This window comes from Dipodomys merriami, unplaced genomic scaffold, assembly GCF_024711535.1.
Source record: "Dipodomys merriami isolate MVZ:Mamm:240054 unplaced genomic scaffold, mDipMer1.0.p SCAF_325, whole genome shotgun sequence".
Taxonomy (NCBI): domain Eukaryota; kingdom Metazoa; phylum Chordata; class Mammalia; order Rodentia; family Heteromyidae; genus Dipodomys; species Dipodomys merriami.
The window spans coordinates 915,453-930,807 of NW_027204771.1; the positions used below are offsets into that span (position 1 = coordinate 915,453).

General features: G+C 43.2%; 1 protein-coding gene across 7 annotated transcripts in view; it reads left to right on the forward strand.

The window, feature by feature from the left end:
- Nucleotides 1–15,355, forward strand: part of Golga4 (golgin A4) — a 79,307-nt gene that overhangs the window by 61,399 nt on the left and 2,553 nt on the right. For 4 of the 7 annotated variants that reach the window (XM_070042411.1, XM_070042414.1, XM_070042415.1 and 1 more), the window contains 6 exons: nt 1,240–1,260; nt 1,950–2,018; nt 2,939–3,014; nt 5,470–5,573; nt 9,389–9,475; nt 14,774–14,835. In XM_070042411.1, the coding sequence (XP_069898512.1) occupies nt 1,240–1,260; nt 1,950–2,018; nt 2,939–3,014; nt 5,470–5,573; nt 9,389–9,475; nt 14,774–14,803 (387 nt within the window). In that variant the 3' untranslated portion in view covers nt 14,804–14,835. The remainder of the gene's footprint in view (nt 1–1,239; nt 1,261–1,949; nt 2,019–2,938; nt 3,015–5,469; nt 5,574–9,388; nt 9,476–14,773; nt 14,836–15,355) is intronic. The other 3 variants (XM_070042412.1, XM_070042413.1, XM_070042416.1) reach the window with 1 other exon arrangement.

Sequence of the window (15,355 nt, forward strand, 5' to 3'; positions counted from 1 at the left end):
AAATAGACCTAATGAGACTTTTCTGTTTTCCTTTTTTCTTTTTCTTTTCGTCAGTTGTGGGGTCTCAAACTCACAGCCTGGGCTGCTTTTGCTCAAGGCGAGAGCTCTACCACTTGAGCCACAGCACCACTTCCAGTTTTCTGTTGGTTCATTGGAGATAAGTCTCACAGACTTTCCTGCCCGGGCTGGCTTTGAACCTCAGTCCTCAGATCTCAGCCTCCTGAGTAGCTGAGATGACAGGTGTGAGCCACCAGTCATAAGCCTGGCTTATGAGATGTTAATCTCCAGAAAACCAGAAATGAAGCTGTGGCTCAAAGTGGTAGAGCACTATCCTTGGGTGAAAAAGCTTAGGGACAGCACCCAGGCCATGAGTTCAAGCCCCGTGACGGACAAAAAAAAAAAAGAGAGAGAGACCAAGAGAGTGAAATTATAGAAATAGTACATGAATACATTGCTGGTTGGAAAGAGTCAGATGAAGTACACAGAATAATAAAGCCCTTCCTAGGAGGAGGTGATTGTGACTAATGGATTACTATCTATTACTTTATAGATAGAAATCATAATTGGGAGGGTGATGAAGGAAGTTCCACTCCTTTTTCAGTGTGTGTATGTTTCAATGTAGATATAGATCAGGCTTAAAATAAGTTTCAAAGGCAGTTTTTGGCTTGCTTGCTTTGGTTTGTGTGTGTGCTGGTCCTGGGACTTGAGCTCCTGTCCTGGGTGCTGCTCAAGTATGCTCTCTTCCACATGAGCCACGGTTGCACATCAGAGTTTCTCGGCCTTTCCCACTCAGGCCGCTTTGAACCTCAGCCTCCAAAGTAGCAAGGACAATGGACATGAGACCCTGAAGCCTGCCTTCAGTGAAAGTCGACCTCCCTTAAGTACAAAGCCCTGAGTTCTTACTACCTTTTTTTTTTTTTTTTTTGTCGGTTGTGGGGCCTGAGCACTGTCCCTCAGCTCTTCAGCTCAAGGCTAGCATTCTACCACCACGTGAGCCACAGCACCACTTCCAGTTTTCTGGTGGTTTATTGGAGATAAAAGAGTTTCACAGACTTTCCTGCCCGGGATGGCTTTGAACCACAATCCTCAGATCTCAGCAGGCTCCTGAGTAGCTAGGATTACAGGCTTGAGCCACCGGTGCCCGGCGAGTTCTTACTTCTTGTCATGTCTTACCCTCTGTTTTATAGCTTAGGGTTTTGTGTGTGTGTGTTACTCATTTGTTTATTTTTCCATTTTTAGGTAACAATTATGGAGTTACAGGTAAGCTTAGTTGTTCATAGAAATTGACTAAAGATATTACATTTTACATCTCTTTTAAAAAGTTAAAATATAAAGAGGGTTTTTTTTCTGCTTTTTTGTTGTTATTTGTTAAGACAGATTTTTTTGGGGGGGAGCGGGGGGTCCAGTCATGGAGCCTGAACTCTGGGCCTGGGCACTGTCCCTCAGCTCTTCAGCTCAAGGCTAGCACTCTACCACTTAAGCCACAGCGCTGCTTCTGGCTTTTTTTCTTTTTGCTTATGTGGGCCTCATGCATGCAAGGCAAACGCTCTACCACTGAGCCACCTTCCCAGCCCCAAGACAGATTTTTTTGTTGTTGTTTTTTGGCGGGGGGAGGGGGTTGGTCATGGGTTTTGAACTCAGGGCCTAGGCACTGTCCCTGAGCTCTTTTGCACAAGCCCAGTGCTCTATCACTTTGAGCCACAGCTCCACTTCCAGTTTTTGAGCAGTTCATTGGAGATGAGAGTCTCACAAGGACTTTCCTGCCTGGGCTGGCTTTGAACTGCCATCCTCAGATCTCCACCTCCTGGGTAGCTGGGACTATAGGTGTGAGCCACCAGCAACTAGTGATTTTTTTTTTTTCATTTTTAGCAAGGATAAATTACTAGAATGTGTCTAAATAGTGGTGATGCACAGTTTCATTTCAGCTCTAACTTTTTGGGTTTTTTCAGACGCAACTAGCACAGAAGACTACTATGATCAGTGAGTCAAAATTGAAAGAACAAGAATTCAGAGAACAGGTATGGGCTGATGGTTGACTTTTATCTTGAACTAATATAGTTCATTCTATTATGTAGTTGCATCTCAGCAAATAGAAACAAAAAACAGTAAGCCGGGTGCTGATGGCCTGTGCCTAAAGTTCTAGCTACTCATAAGGCTGAAATCTGAAGCCAGTCCAGGCAGGAAAGTTCATGACACTCTTATCTTCAGATGGATGAACAAAAAGCCAGAAGTGGAGACATGAGCCTTAAGCAAAAACAGCCAAACAAGAGCTCAAGGCCGTCAGTGCATGCCCCAGTACTGGCAAAATAGATAAATGAATAAAAAATATATGGAATAAAGTACTAGTGATTTCATAGCTGTCTTTGACAATCTTCTGGGTGTTTTGCTATGTAGTCCAGACCTGCCTCACCTCATTGTCCTGGGCCTCCCTGGGCCTCCCAAGTGCCAGGATTACAAGTTTATACCACCACACTTGGCCAAACTTTTGCCCACACACAAGGAATATTAGGTCCCAAGTGCAGTCACTTTATATTCATTATCACATATGTTTAAACAAAAAAATGTATATCCTGCTGTTTCTAATGTTTAACTGTTTGTTGTTGGGGATGGTAGTCACGGGCCTTGATCTCAGGGACTGGATACTGTCCCTGAGCTCTTTCCCTCAAATCAAGGCTAGCACTCTACCACTTGAGCCACAGCGCAACTTCCAGTTTTCTGGTGGTTCATTGGAGATCAGAGTCTCATGAATTTTCCTGCTCAGGCTGGCTTTGAACCACTATCCTCAGATCTCAGCCTCCTTAGTAGCTAGGATGACAGGTGTGAGCCACTGGCATGTGGCCTGTTGAACATTTCAGATAACAATTTGTATTTCTTTTTTTTTTCTGCTGGTATTGGTATATAAATTGTATAATGTAGTTTCAATATTTATTGTTTTTAGATTCACAATTTAGAAGACCGTCTGAAAAAGTATGAAAAGAATGTATATGCAACAACTATGGGGACACCGTACAAAGGTAATCTTTCAAGTCAGATTGTCTGTGGTCGTGTGTGTGTGTGTGTGTGTGTGTATGTGTGTGTGTGTGTGTGCGCGCGCGCGCACATGCATGTGCACATGTGCGTTCACACTCGCCAGTACCAGGCCTAAACTCAGCTGGGCGCTGCACCTGAGCTATTTTGTTCAAGGCTAATACTCTACCATTTGAACCACAGCTCCCCTTCCAGCTTTTTGATGCTTAATTGGAGATCAAAGTTTCACGGACTTTCCTGCCAAGCTGGCTTTGAGTCATGATCCTCAGATCTCAGCCTCCTGAGCAGCTAGGATGACAGGCGTGAGCCACCAACTCCTAGCTTTGTCTGATTTCTTAATGGGGAACTTTCAGATGAGTTCTACTTTTGTCTTGGCTAATATATACTCTTTTTATTTTTTTGTATTATTTGACAAATAAAAATGATGTGTATTTATTGTTTGCCACACATTGATTTGAAATATGTATTCACTGTGGAATGGCTAGATTGAATGCGTTATCTCACATATTTAAGGTTTTTGTTTTTTTCTGCTGGTCCTGGGGCTATATATAACTCTGGGTCTAGATGCTGTCCCTGAGCTTCTGTGCTTCTGTGCTCAAGGCCAGCACTCTACCACTTGAGCCACAGCGCCACTTTCAGCCGCTCCTTTGAAGTTTAGTGGAGATAAGAGTCTCACACACTTTCCCTGCCCAGGCTGACTTTGAACTGCAATCCTCTTGTGTAGGTAGGGTTGCAGGTGTGAGCCACCAGCACCTTGCTACTTAAAGTTTTTATTGCTAGAACTTTTAAAATGTATTCTCAGTGATTTTCATGATACAGACAAGCGGGAACCCATTCGAGGTGGAATAGAGGGGCAGTATAAAGTAACAGAGAGAAGGGACAGATGGATGGGAAGAGAGAAGGGACAGATGGATGGGAAGAGGGAAGGTGAGTGAATGCAGCCAAACTACTCAAGGTACACATGTCAGAATGGAACTAGGGGACTTGAGGGGACAGGTGAAGGAGAGAGTGGAGAATGGTGGAGGGTGACACTGGACCAGACAAATGTACTCAGCAAAGTCACGTTGGAGTACACAGCTTCTTACAGGTAGTTTTCAAAAAGAATGGTATACATAACTCACTGTAGTTACCATGTTGTATAGTGGATCTTTTGAACTTCCCTCTCTGTTTTGTATTCTCTGCCCCAGGCCCCAGGTTCTAGTAACCACACTTCTGTTCTGTGAGTTTAGGGCGCTGTTCCCGGGCCTCTTTGGGCTCAAGTCTCGCTCTCTACCACTTGAGTAGATTATTGGAGATGACAGTCTCACAGACTTTCCTGCCCAGGCTGGCTTTGAACCGTGATCCTCAGATCTCAGCTTCCTGAGAAGCTGGGGTGACAGGTGTGAGCCACCGACTCCTTGGCTTTCAATGAGCCTTCTCACAGTGCCAAGTCACAATATTTTGCAATCACTCTAACATTAATAATTTATGGACTTCATCCCATGTCAATTAATTCTGTGTTTCAAAACTTTTTGAATATTTAAGTTCAGAACGTCTCAGTTGGAATATTTAGACAAACTAGGACACTGTACCGAGGCACTAAATCCCTAATAAAATAAAAAGATGGTTTGAGTCATTGCAAAATATCTGATGCCAGTCACGTAATATTTGCAAATACCAATGTGAAGGAATCTTTGTGCTGCTAATCTACTTTTTTTTTTTTTTTTGTCGGTCATGGGGCCTGAACTCTGGGCCTGAATGCTGTCCCTCAGCTCTTCAGCTCAAGGTTAGCGCTCTACCACTTGAGCTACAGCACCACTTGCGGTTTTCTGGTGGTTTATTGGAGATAAGCGTTTCACCGACTTTCCTGCCTGGGCTGGCTTTGAACCACGATCCTCAGGTATCAGCCTCCTGAGTAGCTAGGATTACAGGCGTGAGCCACCAGCGCCCAGCTAACTCATCTACTTTTTAATAAATGTGTCAGAGCTGGATGCCGGTGGCTCACACCTATCATCCCAGATATTCAGAAGGCTGAGGTTTGAGGATCGCGGTTCAAAGCCAGCCAGGGAAGACAAATCTGAGAGACTCTTCTTTCCAATGAGCTAATAACAAAAGCCAAAAGTAGAGAGGCCATGGTTCAAGTAGGAGAGCTCTGGCCTTGAGCAAAAAATACACAAAAGTATGACCCTGCATTCAAGCCCCAGTAATGGCCTAAGGAAAAACAAATTCATTGTGTCTGTTATAACCGTTCCTGTTTTCTCTTTGAGGTATGTCTATTATAATAATTCTTTCTCTGTGGATAGGTCACCAGATGGTGTTGCGTGTGTGCAGTGCAGCATGTATAATCACTATAAGATCAGTGCCTCTCTGTCTCACTCACCATTTTTCAATGTCTCTGTTCTCAATGTAGTAAGAATAATGTGTCTGGTTTTGACTTTACATTTGCTATCTTTTATTTGACAGGTGGAAACTTGTACCACACAGACGTCTCACTCTTGGGAGAACCTACAGAGTTTGAATATTTGAGAAAAGTGCTCTTTGAGTATATGATGGGTCGTGAAACTAAGGTATAAATTATGGCTGGTGGTTTGGTGTGAGCCCGACTTAAAGGGAAATATACTTGACTGTTAATACACATACTGATACATGTGTTCACTGTTAGCAGGTCACACATGCTAGTAGTAATAAGGAGTTGTATTGTTGCTCTTAGTTAACAAAAGCTCATTAGCTGGCAAATCTTGCTTATATTTTTTACATAGGTTTTTAGATGCTACTGCATGCTGCTAAAACACTATAAATATTAAAATTTTGTTAAGAATAATTTATGAAGGACATGGCTATTTTTGTTCTTCAGATCTTAAAATTGAGAAAATTGCTGAGGTCCAGTGACTCACGCCTGTAATCCTAGCTACTCAGGAGACTGAGATCTGAGGATCACAGTTCGAAGCTGGCCTGGGAAAGAAACTCTGTGAGATTCTTATTTCCTATAAACTACTCAGAGAAAAGGCAGAAGTGGCACTGTGGTTCAAGTAGTAGAACCTTGAGCACAAAGAAACTCAGAAACAGACAGCTCGGGCCCTGAGTTCAAGCCCCAGGACCGGCACCAAGAAAAAAAAAAAAGTGAATTAATAGACCGGAGACCCAGCCAAACACCAAAAGTTATGGAGCTGTGTATTTGAATCCTTAAGATTTATAGAAATTATATTTCATTACATCAAATACTTTTCAATTAAAGCCACATACCACGTGGCTCAGGTCTGTCAGCTGCTCAGGAGACTGAGATCTGAGGACCACAGTTGAAAGCCAGCCCAGGCATAAAAGTTTGTGAGACTTTTCTTCAGTTAATCAAGAAAAAGCTAGAAGTGGAGATGTGTTGCTCAAGAAGTAGAGCTCTCATGAGTTTAAGCCCAGTACTAGCACGCGCGCACACACACACACATACACACACACACACAGCCAGTGTTGACACACATGTGGTTTCATGGCCATCTTCAGTTGGTTCCTGCCTGGCAGACCCTGGCTCATCCCTCCTGTTTTTTGTGTTTTTGTTTTTTTTTTATTATCTGCTTCTAAGGCTTTTAGAGAAAGTTAAGCTGGGCACTGGTGGCTCACACCTGTAATCCTAGCTACTCTGGAGGCTGAAATCTGAGACTCTTGGTTGGATACCAGCCGAGACAGAAAAGTCCTTGAGATTCTTATCATCCAATTAACCTCCAAAATGTCCAGAGTAGAGGGGCAGCTTGCCTGGTAGAAGAGAAATGCTTAGGGCTAGGAGGGTGGCTCAGTGGTAGAGTGTTTGCCTTGCATGAATGAGGCCCTAGGTTCAATTCCTCAGCACCACATAAGCAAAAAGAAAAAAGCCGGAAGTGGCACTGTGGCTCAAGTGGTAGAGTGCTAGCCTTGAGCTGAAGAGCTGAGGGACAGCGCCCAGGCCCAGAGTTCAGGCCCCACGACTGGACTCCCCCCACCCCAAAAAAGAAGAGAAATGCTTAGGCACAGTGTCCAGTCCCTGAGTTCAAGCCCCAGGACTGGCACAAAGAAAAAGTACCTCTATGGTACACATGTTGGTATAGAATGGGATTCGGTAAGCCCTGTGAGCTATGCTCCATGTACTGTCAATTATGGGTGTGGGTTGATACTGAAATGTAGCTTGTCTTCCTTTTCAGTAGACACTTTATTGAAGGATTGACTCCCTAAGGTCAAATGGGCAGGAGAGGCCTCTTGAACTTTTCTTTACTTCCCAGGGCCTGAAGATACTATAGAGAGAGTAGACAGACTGGTTACTTTTTCAAGATGGTGGCAAAGAGTCTCTGGGCTTTCCCCCGGGCTTTTTCTGGCAAGCTTTAAGGCTCTTCTAGGTAATGAACTGCAAATTCTGGGTCGTTGGTGAGCTTCAAAGGTGTGTTTACCCTTTAATGTAGTCCAGAAATGTGAACGAACAAACATACCTGTGCACAGAAGTGTAGTTGTTTCAGGATAAATGTCAAGTGCACTTTTGGGGACCTTGAGTTTGACATAATACTGAAATTAGAAAAAATGCTCTCTATACTTGAAAAGGTCTGAGTTTTAAATTTTTGATACTTCCTTAAAAATAAACTTCTTATATAGTAATACCCAAGTTTGTTACTATCTGTAAATAAAAAGAAAATACTGAAATTATTACCACTTAGTATTTTTCCTGACATTTCATGCCATCTATGTACTTGATTTTTGGACTTTAGCAGACAAGATTGTATTACACCAAGTTAATGCAAATTTAAATGAGGGTTTTGTAAAATTCTTTTTGAATCCCAAGAAGTTTGTTTATATATTTAAGACAAGCTGGGCACTGATGGCTCATGCCTGTCATCCTAGCTACTCAGGAGGCTGAGAGCTAAGGATCATGGTTCGAAGCCAGCCTAGGCAGGAAAGTCTATGAGACTCTTATCTCCAATTAACCACCAGATAGCAGGAAGTTGAACTGTGGCTCAAATGGTACAATGCTATCCTTGAGCAAAAAAAAAACAAAAATAAGCAGAGTAAGTTTATTTGAAAGTGAAAAATCCATGAAAGAAAGTAGTGAGTGAGACCCACCATCCACCCAGAGAGGCAGCCCTGCTAGGATGTCGTGAGTGACATTTCAAGTGTCGCTTCTCCATGTGTTTGCTTTTGATCTTGGTGAGAGCAGAGGCAGAGATGAAGGGAAGAAGAGGGCTAGAAGTAGAGTCTTGCCGCATCTGGGGTTTGTGGTTGAAAACATTTACTTGATCTTTTAGTTGCACCCTTTTCTTCCTGGAAATAATACTTTTTTTTCCCTAATGATGGAGTTTCTAAAACTTTTGACTAACACACACACACACACACACACACACACACACACACACACACACACACACACATACACACACACACACACACACACACACACACACACACACATTTAAGTCGCATGTAACCATGAACAAAGAATCTCTGGAGTCACTCTTTTGGACCCTCCCATCTAGAGGAGCACTAGCATAATCCCTGGGAACGTTCTACCACCTAACTTTGTGTATAAGCACTGAATTTGTTATCCTAACCTATTTCATAAGTGATATATCTTCTTTCCTCTCTGTCTTCCTCAAAACATCTCATCTTGATACAAAATAGGGACTTGCAGCCCTTTGAGGAGAATTTTCCAGGAGCTAATGGGTTGCCGGTCTACCTTAACGGGTATACTGTATTTATTAGATCTGCACAGTTTTTAATCTTGTTTTACAAATCACCATGTGTAATGTTTTGATTCATCCTGTTTTTTCTACCAAACAAAACATTTGTGTTTCTTTCAGATGTAATTTCTATTAGGCTGATGTGCTGCATGTCTTGGGGAAAAAACAAACAAACAAACCTACCAAGCATGCTTCGTGTTCATGCAGTAGCCCATGTTTATGAGATATATGATGTGATTTAGCTGAAGTCGGGCTTGGGTAGTATCTAATTGTTACTATTTAGATCAATTCCTCACTTTCATACATTTTGACTAATAACCTTTTCAAATCACTAGTAATTTGCAATATGATTAATCTGTGATAGCATAATATAAAAATAAAGTAATATATTCCCTGACAAAGGACCAAGTGCCTTCAACCCTCATAGCTTCCTGCAATTGGATTGGATTGGAAATGTGTGGCCTCACAGTAGTACAAACCCAACCTGGACACCCAGATGTTGTGAGGAGTCCTTTTTCATTGAAATTCTGGCAGGTGGCTGGCATTTCCTGGCCTGAGCACCTTCACATCATACTTCTTTGTCCGTGGCTTCCATTGAAAGCACTAAAGAATCCCACCGGCAGACACATCAGAAGGGGTTGAGACTCCCCTCGGCTGTGCTGTCTGTCTATGACCGTCTCTCTCCTCCCTTGTAGACCATGGCAAAAGTCATCACCACTGTCCTGAGATTTCCCGACGACCAGACTCAGAAAATCCTGGAAAGAGAAGATGCTCGGCTAGTGGTAAGCTGTGGAAGTAGACTGTGTGCATGTAGATATGGACGGATGGACAGCTGGACAGACGGACGGATGGATAGATATAGACAGATTGTTTTCTCTCACTTGCCTCTATTCTGTGTTCTTTATCAAGCCTTTGAACTGATGAAAGATAGTGATTTTTTTTAATTTCTATTATTATTACACTCTAAAAAGCAATAATGAATTTACATAGGAGAATTTAACGTAGGGTAAAAGTGACTAGATGCCCTCAAGAGCATATTAATTATTTAAAAGCATCTTAACATATTTAATGATATGTGAAATTGATAGCCATATCTTCTAGAATTCATGCTGGTTAAAAAAAAGCCATTCTTGTATATCAAAGTAGCAAAGTTTTAGAACTTAACTATAATATTTCATAGATGACAGTTATTTATTCTATTACTATTACAGTTGATTTCCTATTAACTCTGGCTAAAATAATTTAGGCATTTTTGAACTTTTGATACCATACAACAGAAAAGTAGAGAGCAACTGAATTATTTTTTTAAAAAAGAAAAGAAAAGAACTGTGACTAACCAGGCATCAGAGGCTCACGCCTGTAATTCTATAGCTACTCCAGGAGGCTGAGATCTGAGGACGGCAGTTCAAAGGCATGTTGGCAGAAAAGTCCGTGAGACTTTTATCCCCAATTAGCCAGCAGAAACACAGAAGATGAAAGATGCATGTCAGTGTAATGTATGCGCTCATCAACAGAGAGAAAACTCTTTTTAATAATCTTAGTTTGACAGCTGGGATGTAGCTCAGGGGCAAAGCGCTTGCCTAGCAAGTGCAATGTCCTGGGTTCCGTCCCCCATATCAAAAAAGACAAAAAATACAGTTTTAAAAAAAACCAACAGGAAAAACAAAGGAGGGGGTAACAATGCTCGACAGGAAATGTACTCATTTCCTTACTCATGTAACTGCAACCCCTCTGTATAGTATCTTTACAATAAAAAATTCTAAAGAAAAACAAAAACTAAAAATAATCTTAATTTGTTAAGCATGAATCATTCAGAGTAGAGGTTTTTCTAATTGATTGCGGTTTACTTTATTGATTTTTTTTTCTTTATTTTTTGTCAGTCCTGGGGTTTGAACTCAGGGCATGGGCACTGTCCCCACACTTCTTTTGCTCAAGGTTAGCGCTCTACCCCTTGAGCCACCGCACCACTTCCGGCTTTTTCTGTGTATGTGGTGCTGAGGAATCGAACCCAGAGCCTCATGCATGCAAGGCAAGCACTCTACCACTGAGCCACCTTCCCAGCCCCTTATTTTTATTTTTAACCAATCAAGGACAAAAATCACATCTTACTAGATTCAGAAAAATCACCTTTGACAGAATTCAACATTGCTTCATGATAAAACAACCTCAAGAAACTAGGAATCAAAAATTCATACCTAACCAGGCGCCGGTGGCTCACGCTTGTCCTCCTAGCTACTCAGGAGGCTGAGATCTGAGGATCGTAGTTCAAAGCCAGCCCGGGCAGGAAACTCCGTGAGACTCTTATCTCTAATAAACTACTAGAAAACCAGAAGTGGTGCTGTGGCTCAAGCAGTAGAGCACTTGCCTTGAGCTAAAGCATGCATGGACAGCATCCAAGACCAGAATTCAAGCCCCACGACTGGCCAAAAAAAAAAAAAATTATACCTAAGCATAATAAGAACTATGTATTTTAAGCCAATAGGCAGCACTATAAACTAAATAAGGGAAGCTGAAAGCATTTCCCCTCAAATAAGAAATGAAAGAAGGGTGCTTTACCTTCCCACTCATCCTTCAGGTTATATGTAGGTTTTATTGGTTTTTTTTTTTTCCTTTTGTGTCAGTATTGGGGCTCGAACTTGGGGCCTTGCAAGGCTCTTTGCACTCGCTCCAGGCTGGCTCTACCACTTGGGCCATATACTGCCACTTGGAGACTCGTGGTAGTTTGCTGGAGATAAGAGTCCTAATGGACTCTCGTGCCTGGGCTGGCTTCAAGTGCTATCCTCCGATCTCGGTCTTGGGAAACACCGAGGCCCCATAGGTTGTTGTGTTGGTTCAGTTTGGTTTTGGCCATGCAGGAGACCGAGTCCAGGGCCTCACACGTGCCAGAGGAGCCTCACCTGCTGAGCCACCAACCTAGCCACCCTTGGGTTCGTGGCTTGATTGGTTTTTGCTCCAGATCAGTCTTGTACCCACTCCCTTGCTTCTTCCCCTTTTGGGAATTTTTAAATCTCCTGAAATAATAAGTGTGTCAGGACACTTTTTAGAAAAGATTTTCATTCTTGCATAACATTCTCCCTTTGCCTTCAGGAAGATTCATGCAAAGTGATTTGACAAATAATCATGATATGTAGTGGTACTGTGGTGTCAGTGGCTTTAACTAGCACTGTGAGACTCAGGTGGTTTGGAATCTTATTTTTTTAATGTTGCAAACAAGAAACATTGTATAAAAAGGAGGTAATTGGAAGTGGCTCTGGGGCTCAAGTACTAGAGCACTAGCCAGGAGTTGAAAAGCTCAGGGACAGTGCCTAGGCCCAGAGTTGAAGCCCCACAACCAACAAAAAAGAAGATACTTGACGAACTTCAACTTGCAAAATGCTTTCCCTATGCTAAGATTATCTTGGCTAATGGTGTAAGAGCCAGCTGTGGTCAGGGCTGCCAGTCCAGTTCTGAGGAGGCCAAGGCACAAGGATCACTAGCGGAGGCCACTGGGGACTGCAGAGTGAGAACTTGTCTCAGAAGGAAAAATGAATTCTTTTTTTTTTTTTTTTTTGGTTAAGTTTGTGAGGCCTGAACTTTGGGCCTGAGTGCTGTCCCTCAGCAATTTCAGCTCAAGGCTAGCACTCTACCTCTTGAGCCACAGCACCACTTCTGGCTTTTTCTGCTTATGTGGTGCTGAGGAATCGAACCCAGGGCCTCATTGCATGCATGGCAAGCACTGAGCCACCTGCCCAGAAATAACCACATTTTCTAAGCCTTGCATCGATGACTCTTGCTTCATCACTTAGTTCTTAAATTTTACAAACATGAAAGTGCAGTCGTTTGGGGGATTGGTTTTGGGTTTGGAGGGCACACTTAATATATTCTGTATTCTGCATCTTTTTGTTTTTGTTTTTGGATTTTTTTTTTTTTTTTTTTTTTTTGTCAGTCCTGGGGCTTGAACTCTGGGCCTGGACGCTGTCCCTCAGCTCTTCAGCTCAAGGCAAGCACTCTACCACTTGAGCCACAACGCCACTTCCAGTTTTCTGGTGGTTCATTAGAGATGGGATTTTCACAGCTTTTCCTGCCCGGGCTGGCTTTGAACCATGATCCTCAGATCTCAGCCTCCTGAGTAGCTAGGGTGACAGGTGTGAGCCACCAGCATCCAGCTTTCTGCAATCAGGGCCTTGCTATTGCCAGAGAAGGCACTCTACTGCTTGATCCATGTTCTCATTAGCACCTAACCAGATCTTGCATTTACGCCTGGGCTTCCTGAGCTATAATACTTCCATTCACGCTTCTCACAGTGGAGTAGCAGGCAGCCACCATGAGACCTAGCTTACTGGTTGACATGCTGTCCGCAAACTTTAATCTTCCCAGATAGCTAGGATTGCAGGTGTGAGATACTGTGCCAACTCCACTTCATTTTTTTTTGTTGTTGGTGGTGGTCATGGGGCCTGAACTCTGGGCCTGGACGCTGTCCCTCAGCTCTTCAGCTCTAGGCGAGCTCTACCACTTGAGCCACAGCGCCACTTCCGGCTTTTTCTGCTTATGCAGTGCTGAGGAATTGAACCCAGGGCCTCATGCATGCGAGGCAAGCACTCTACCACTGAGCCACCTTCCCAGCCTCCACCTCATTTTTTATAATGTATAATATACACATCCTGCTGTTTAGTTCACGTGTTTCCTCCTCGTTCCATTCACTAGGTTATTTGCAGTTTTGTAGTGCTGGTAAGCATAGAACGTCCATAGCCATACATTTCAACAGTGAATCGAACAGGTAACTGGAATGACACTCGGGGGGTGGCTAGGTTGCCGGAGACTCAGCCTTGGGTTATCCTGCCTTAAAACCAAGCTGATGCTTTTGGAATGTGGCCATCTTAAAACAGGGCATAGAATGTACTTAAGAAGATTGGCTAGGGCTAGGAAGGTGGCTCAGTGATAGAGCACTTGCCTTGCACGCATGAGGCCCTGGGTTCGATTCCTCAGCACCACATAAGCAAAAAAGAAAACAGCCAGAAGTGGCGCTGTGGCTCAAGTGGTAGAACGTTAGCCTTGAGCTGAAGAGCTGAGGGACAGCGCCCAGACCCAGAGTTCAGGCCCCACGACCGGACCCCAAAAAAAAAAAAAGAAGAAGAAGAAGGTTGGCAAACGCACAAGCTCTGTTTGAAATTGAGTTCATTTAAACTAAAATTTTAGTTTGGTGTGTTGTTCCCTGAAAACATTCCACTGTGAGGATTAAAGGGAGATGATGTAACTGAATTTCATATACACTGTAATGGAATTATGAGACAAGTCGTCTGCCCTTAGTTTGCCTAGCTGTGAAGCGTGCATTCAAGCATGAAATGCACCTGTACATGTTTAAATTTTAACATTGAAAGTTAAAAAGGGTCTCTCCTCTTCAGGCCACTCTCCTCCTGGAGAGCTGCTTCTTCTACAACTTTCCTTTCACTTGCAGATATGCACAGTCTGTTGACCTTGAAAGAGAAAAGAAAAAAGAAATGGGTGGGGAGGGGAAGAAGGGAAAGAAAAAGGAGAGGAGGGGAGAAAGAGAAAAGGGAGGGAGGAAGGAGGGAAAGAAGGAGGAAAGGAAGTGCCGGGCACCAGTGGCTCACGCCTGTCATCCCAGCTACACAGGAAGCTGAAATCTGAGGATTGTGGTTCAAATCCAGCCTGGGCAGGAAAGTGAGACTTTATCTACAATGAAGAAAACACAAAACCAGAGGTGGTGCTGTGTCTCAACGTGATAAGAGGGCTAGCCTTGAGCAAAAGAGCTCAGGGACAGCGCCCAGATCCAGATTTCAAGCCCAACAGACTGACAAAAAAGAGAGGGAAGGGGGGGTGGGGGAGGAAGGAAAGAAAAGGAGGGAAAAGAAAGAAAAAGGAAGGAAAGAAAAGGCAAAGGGGAAAGGAGAGAAGAGGGAATGGAAGGGTTGGAGGAAGGTGTTCTGTGTTCTTTACGCTTTGTACATCCCTGATTTGGGAGCATTTTATGTGCATTCTGTTTAGTTCTATAACGATAGATGCATAGAATCTATGCTAATCTATGTGTTGTGTGGTCTTGAAACTAACCCACTAAGCTTCTTTTCTTCCTGGCTTTGTAGTTTGCCTCGGCCCGCAGTGGTATCTTCTGAGTAAGCCGCCGGCCTGTATTAGTTTGCACGTGGTGAGTGCAGAGAATGTGTCTTCTTATGCAAAAATCAGATGTGCTGCATGATACTAACCGTCTCTCGTTTAATGAACATACACGATTGTGCTCTGAGTTAATGCAGTATTTTCTGTTCATTCTTCTCTAGAGGTTAGTAATGCATGATTAGGAACCATCAGGAACTCTTAAAGTCTGTGAAAGGGAAACAAAAATGCACTTTCTGGAGATAGAAGTGAAATGGCCCTGTACCACGTTGCTTACACCCATAATCCTAGCTCCTCAGGAGGCTGAGATACAAAGATCACAGTTCAAGGCAGCCCAAGCAGGAAAGCCTGTGAGACCCTTACCCCCAATGAACCACAGGAAAAAAAAGCTGTGGCTCAAGTAGTAGTGTACCACCTTGAGCTGAAGAGCTGAGCAAGAGTACCAGGCCTGAGTTGAAGCCTCAGTACCACATGAAGGACAAAGGGAAGGAGGAAGGGAGGGAGGGGAAGAAATATTTCACAAATCCAGAATTTAAGATACTACAAGGTTGCAG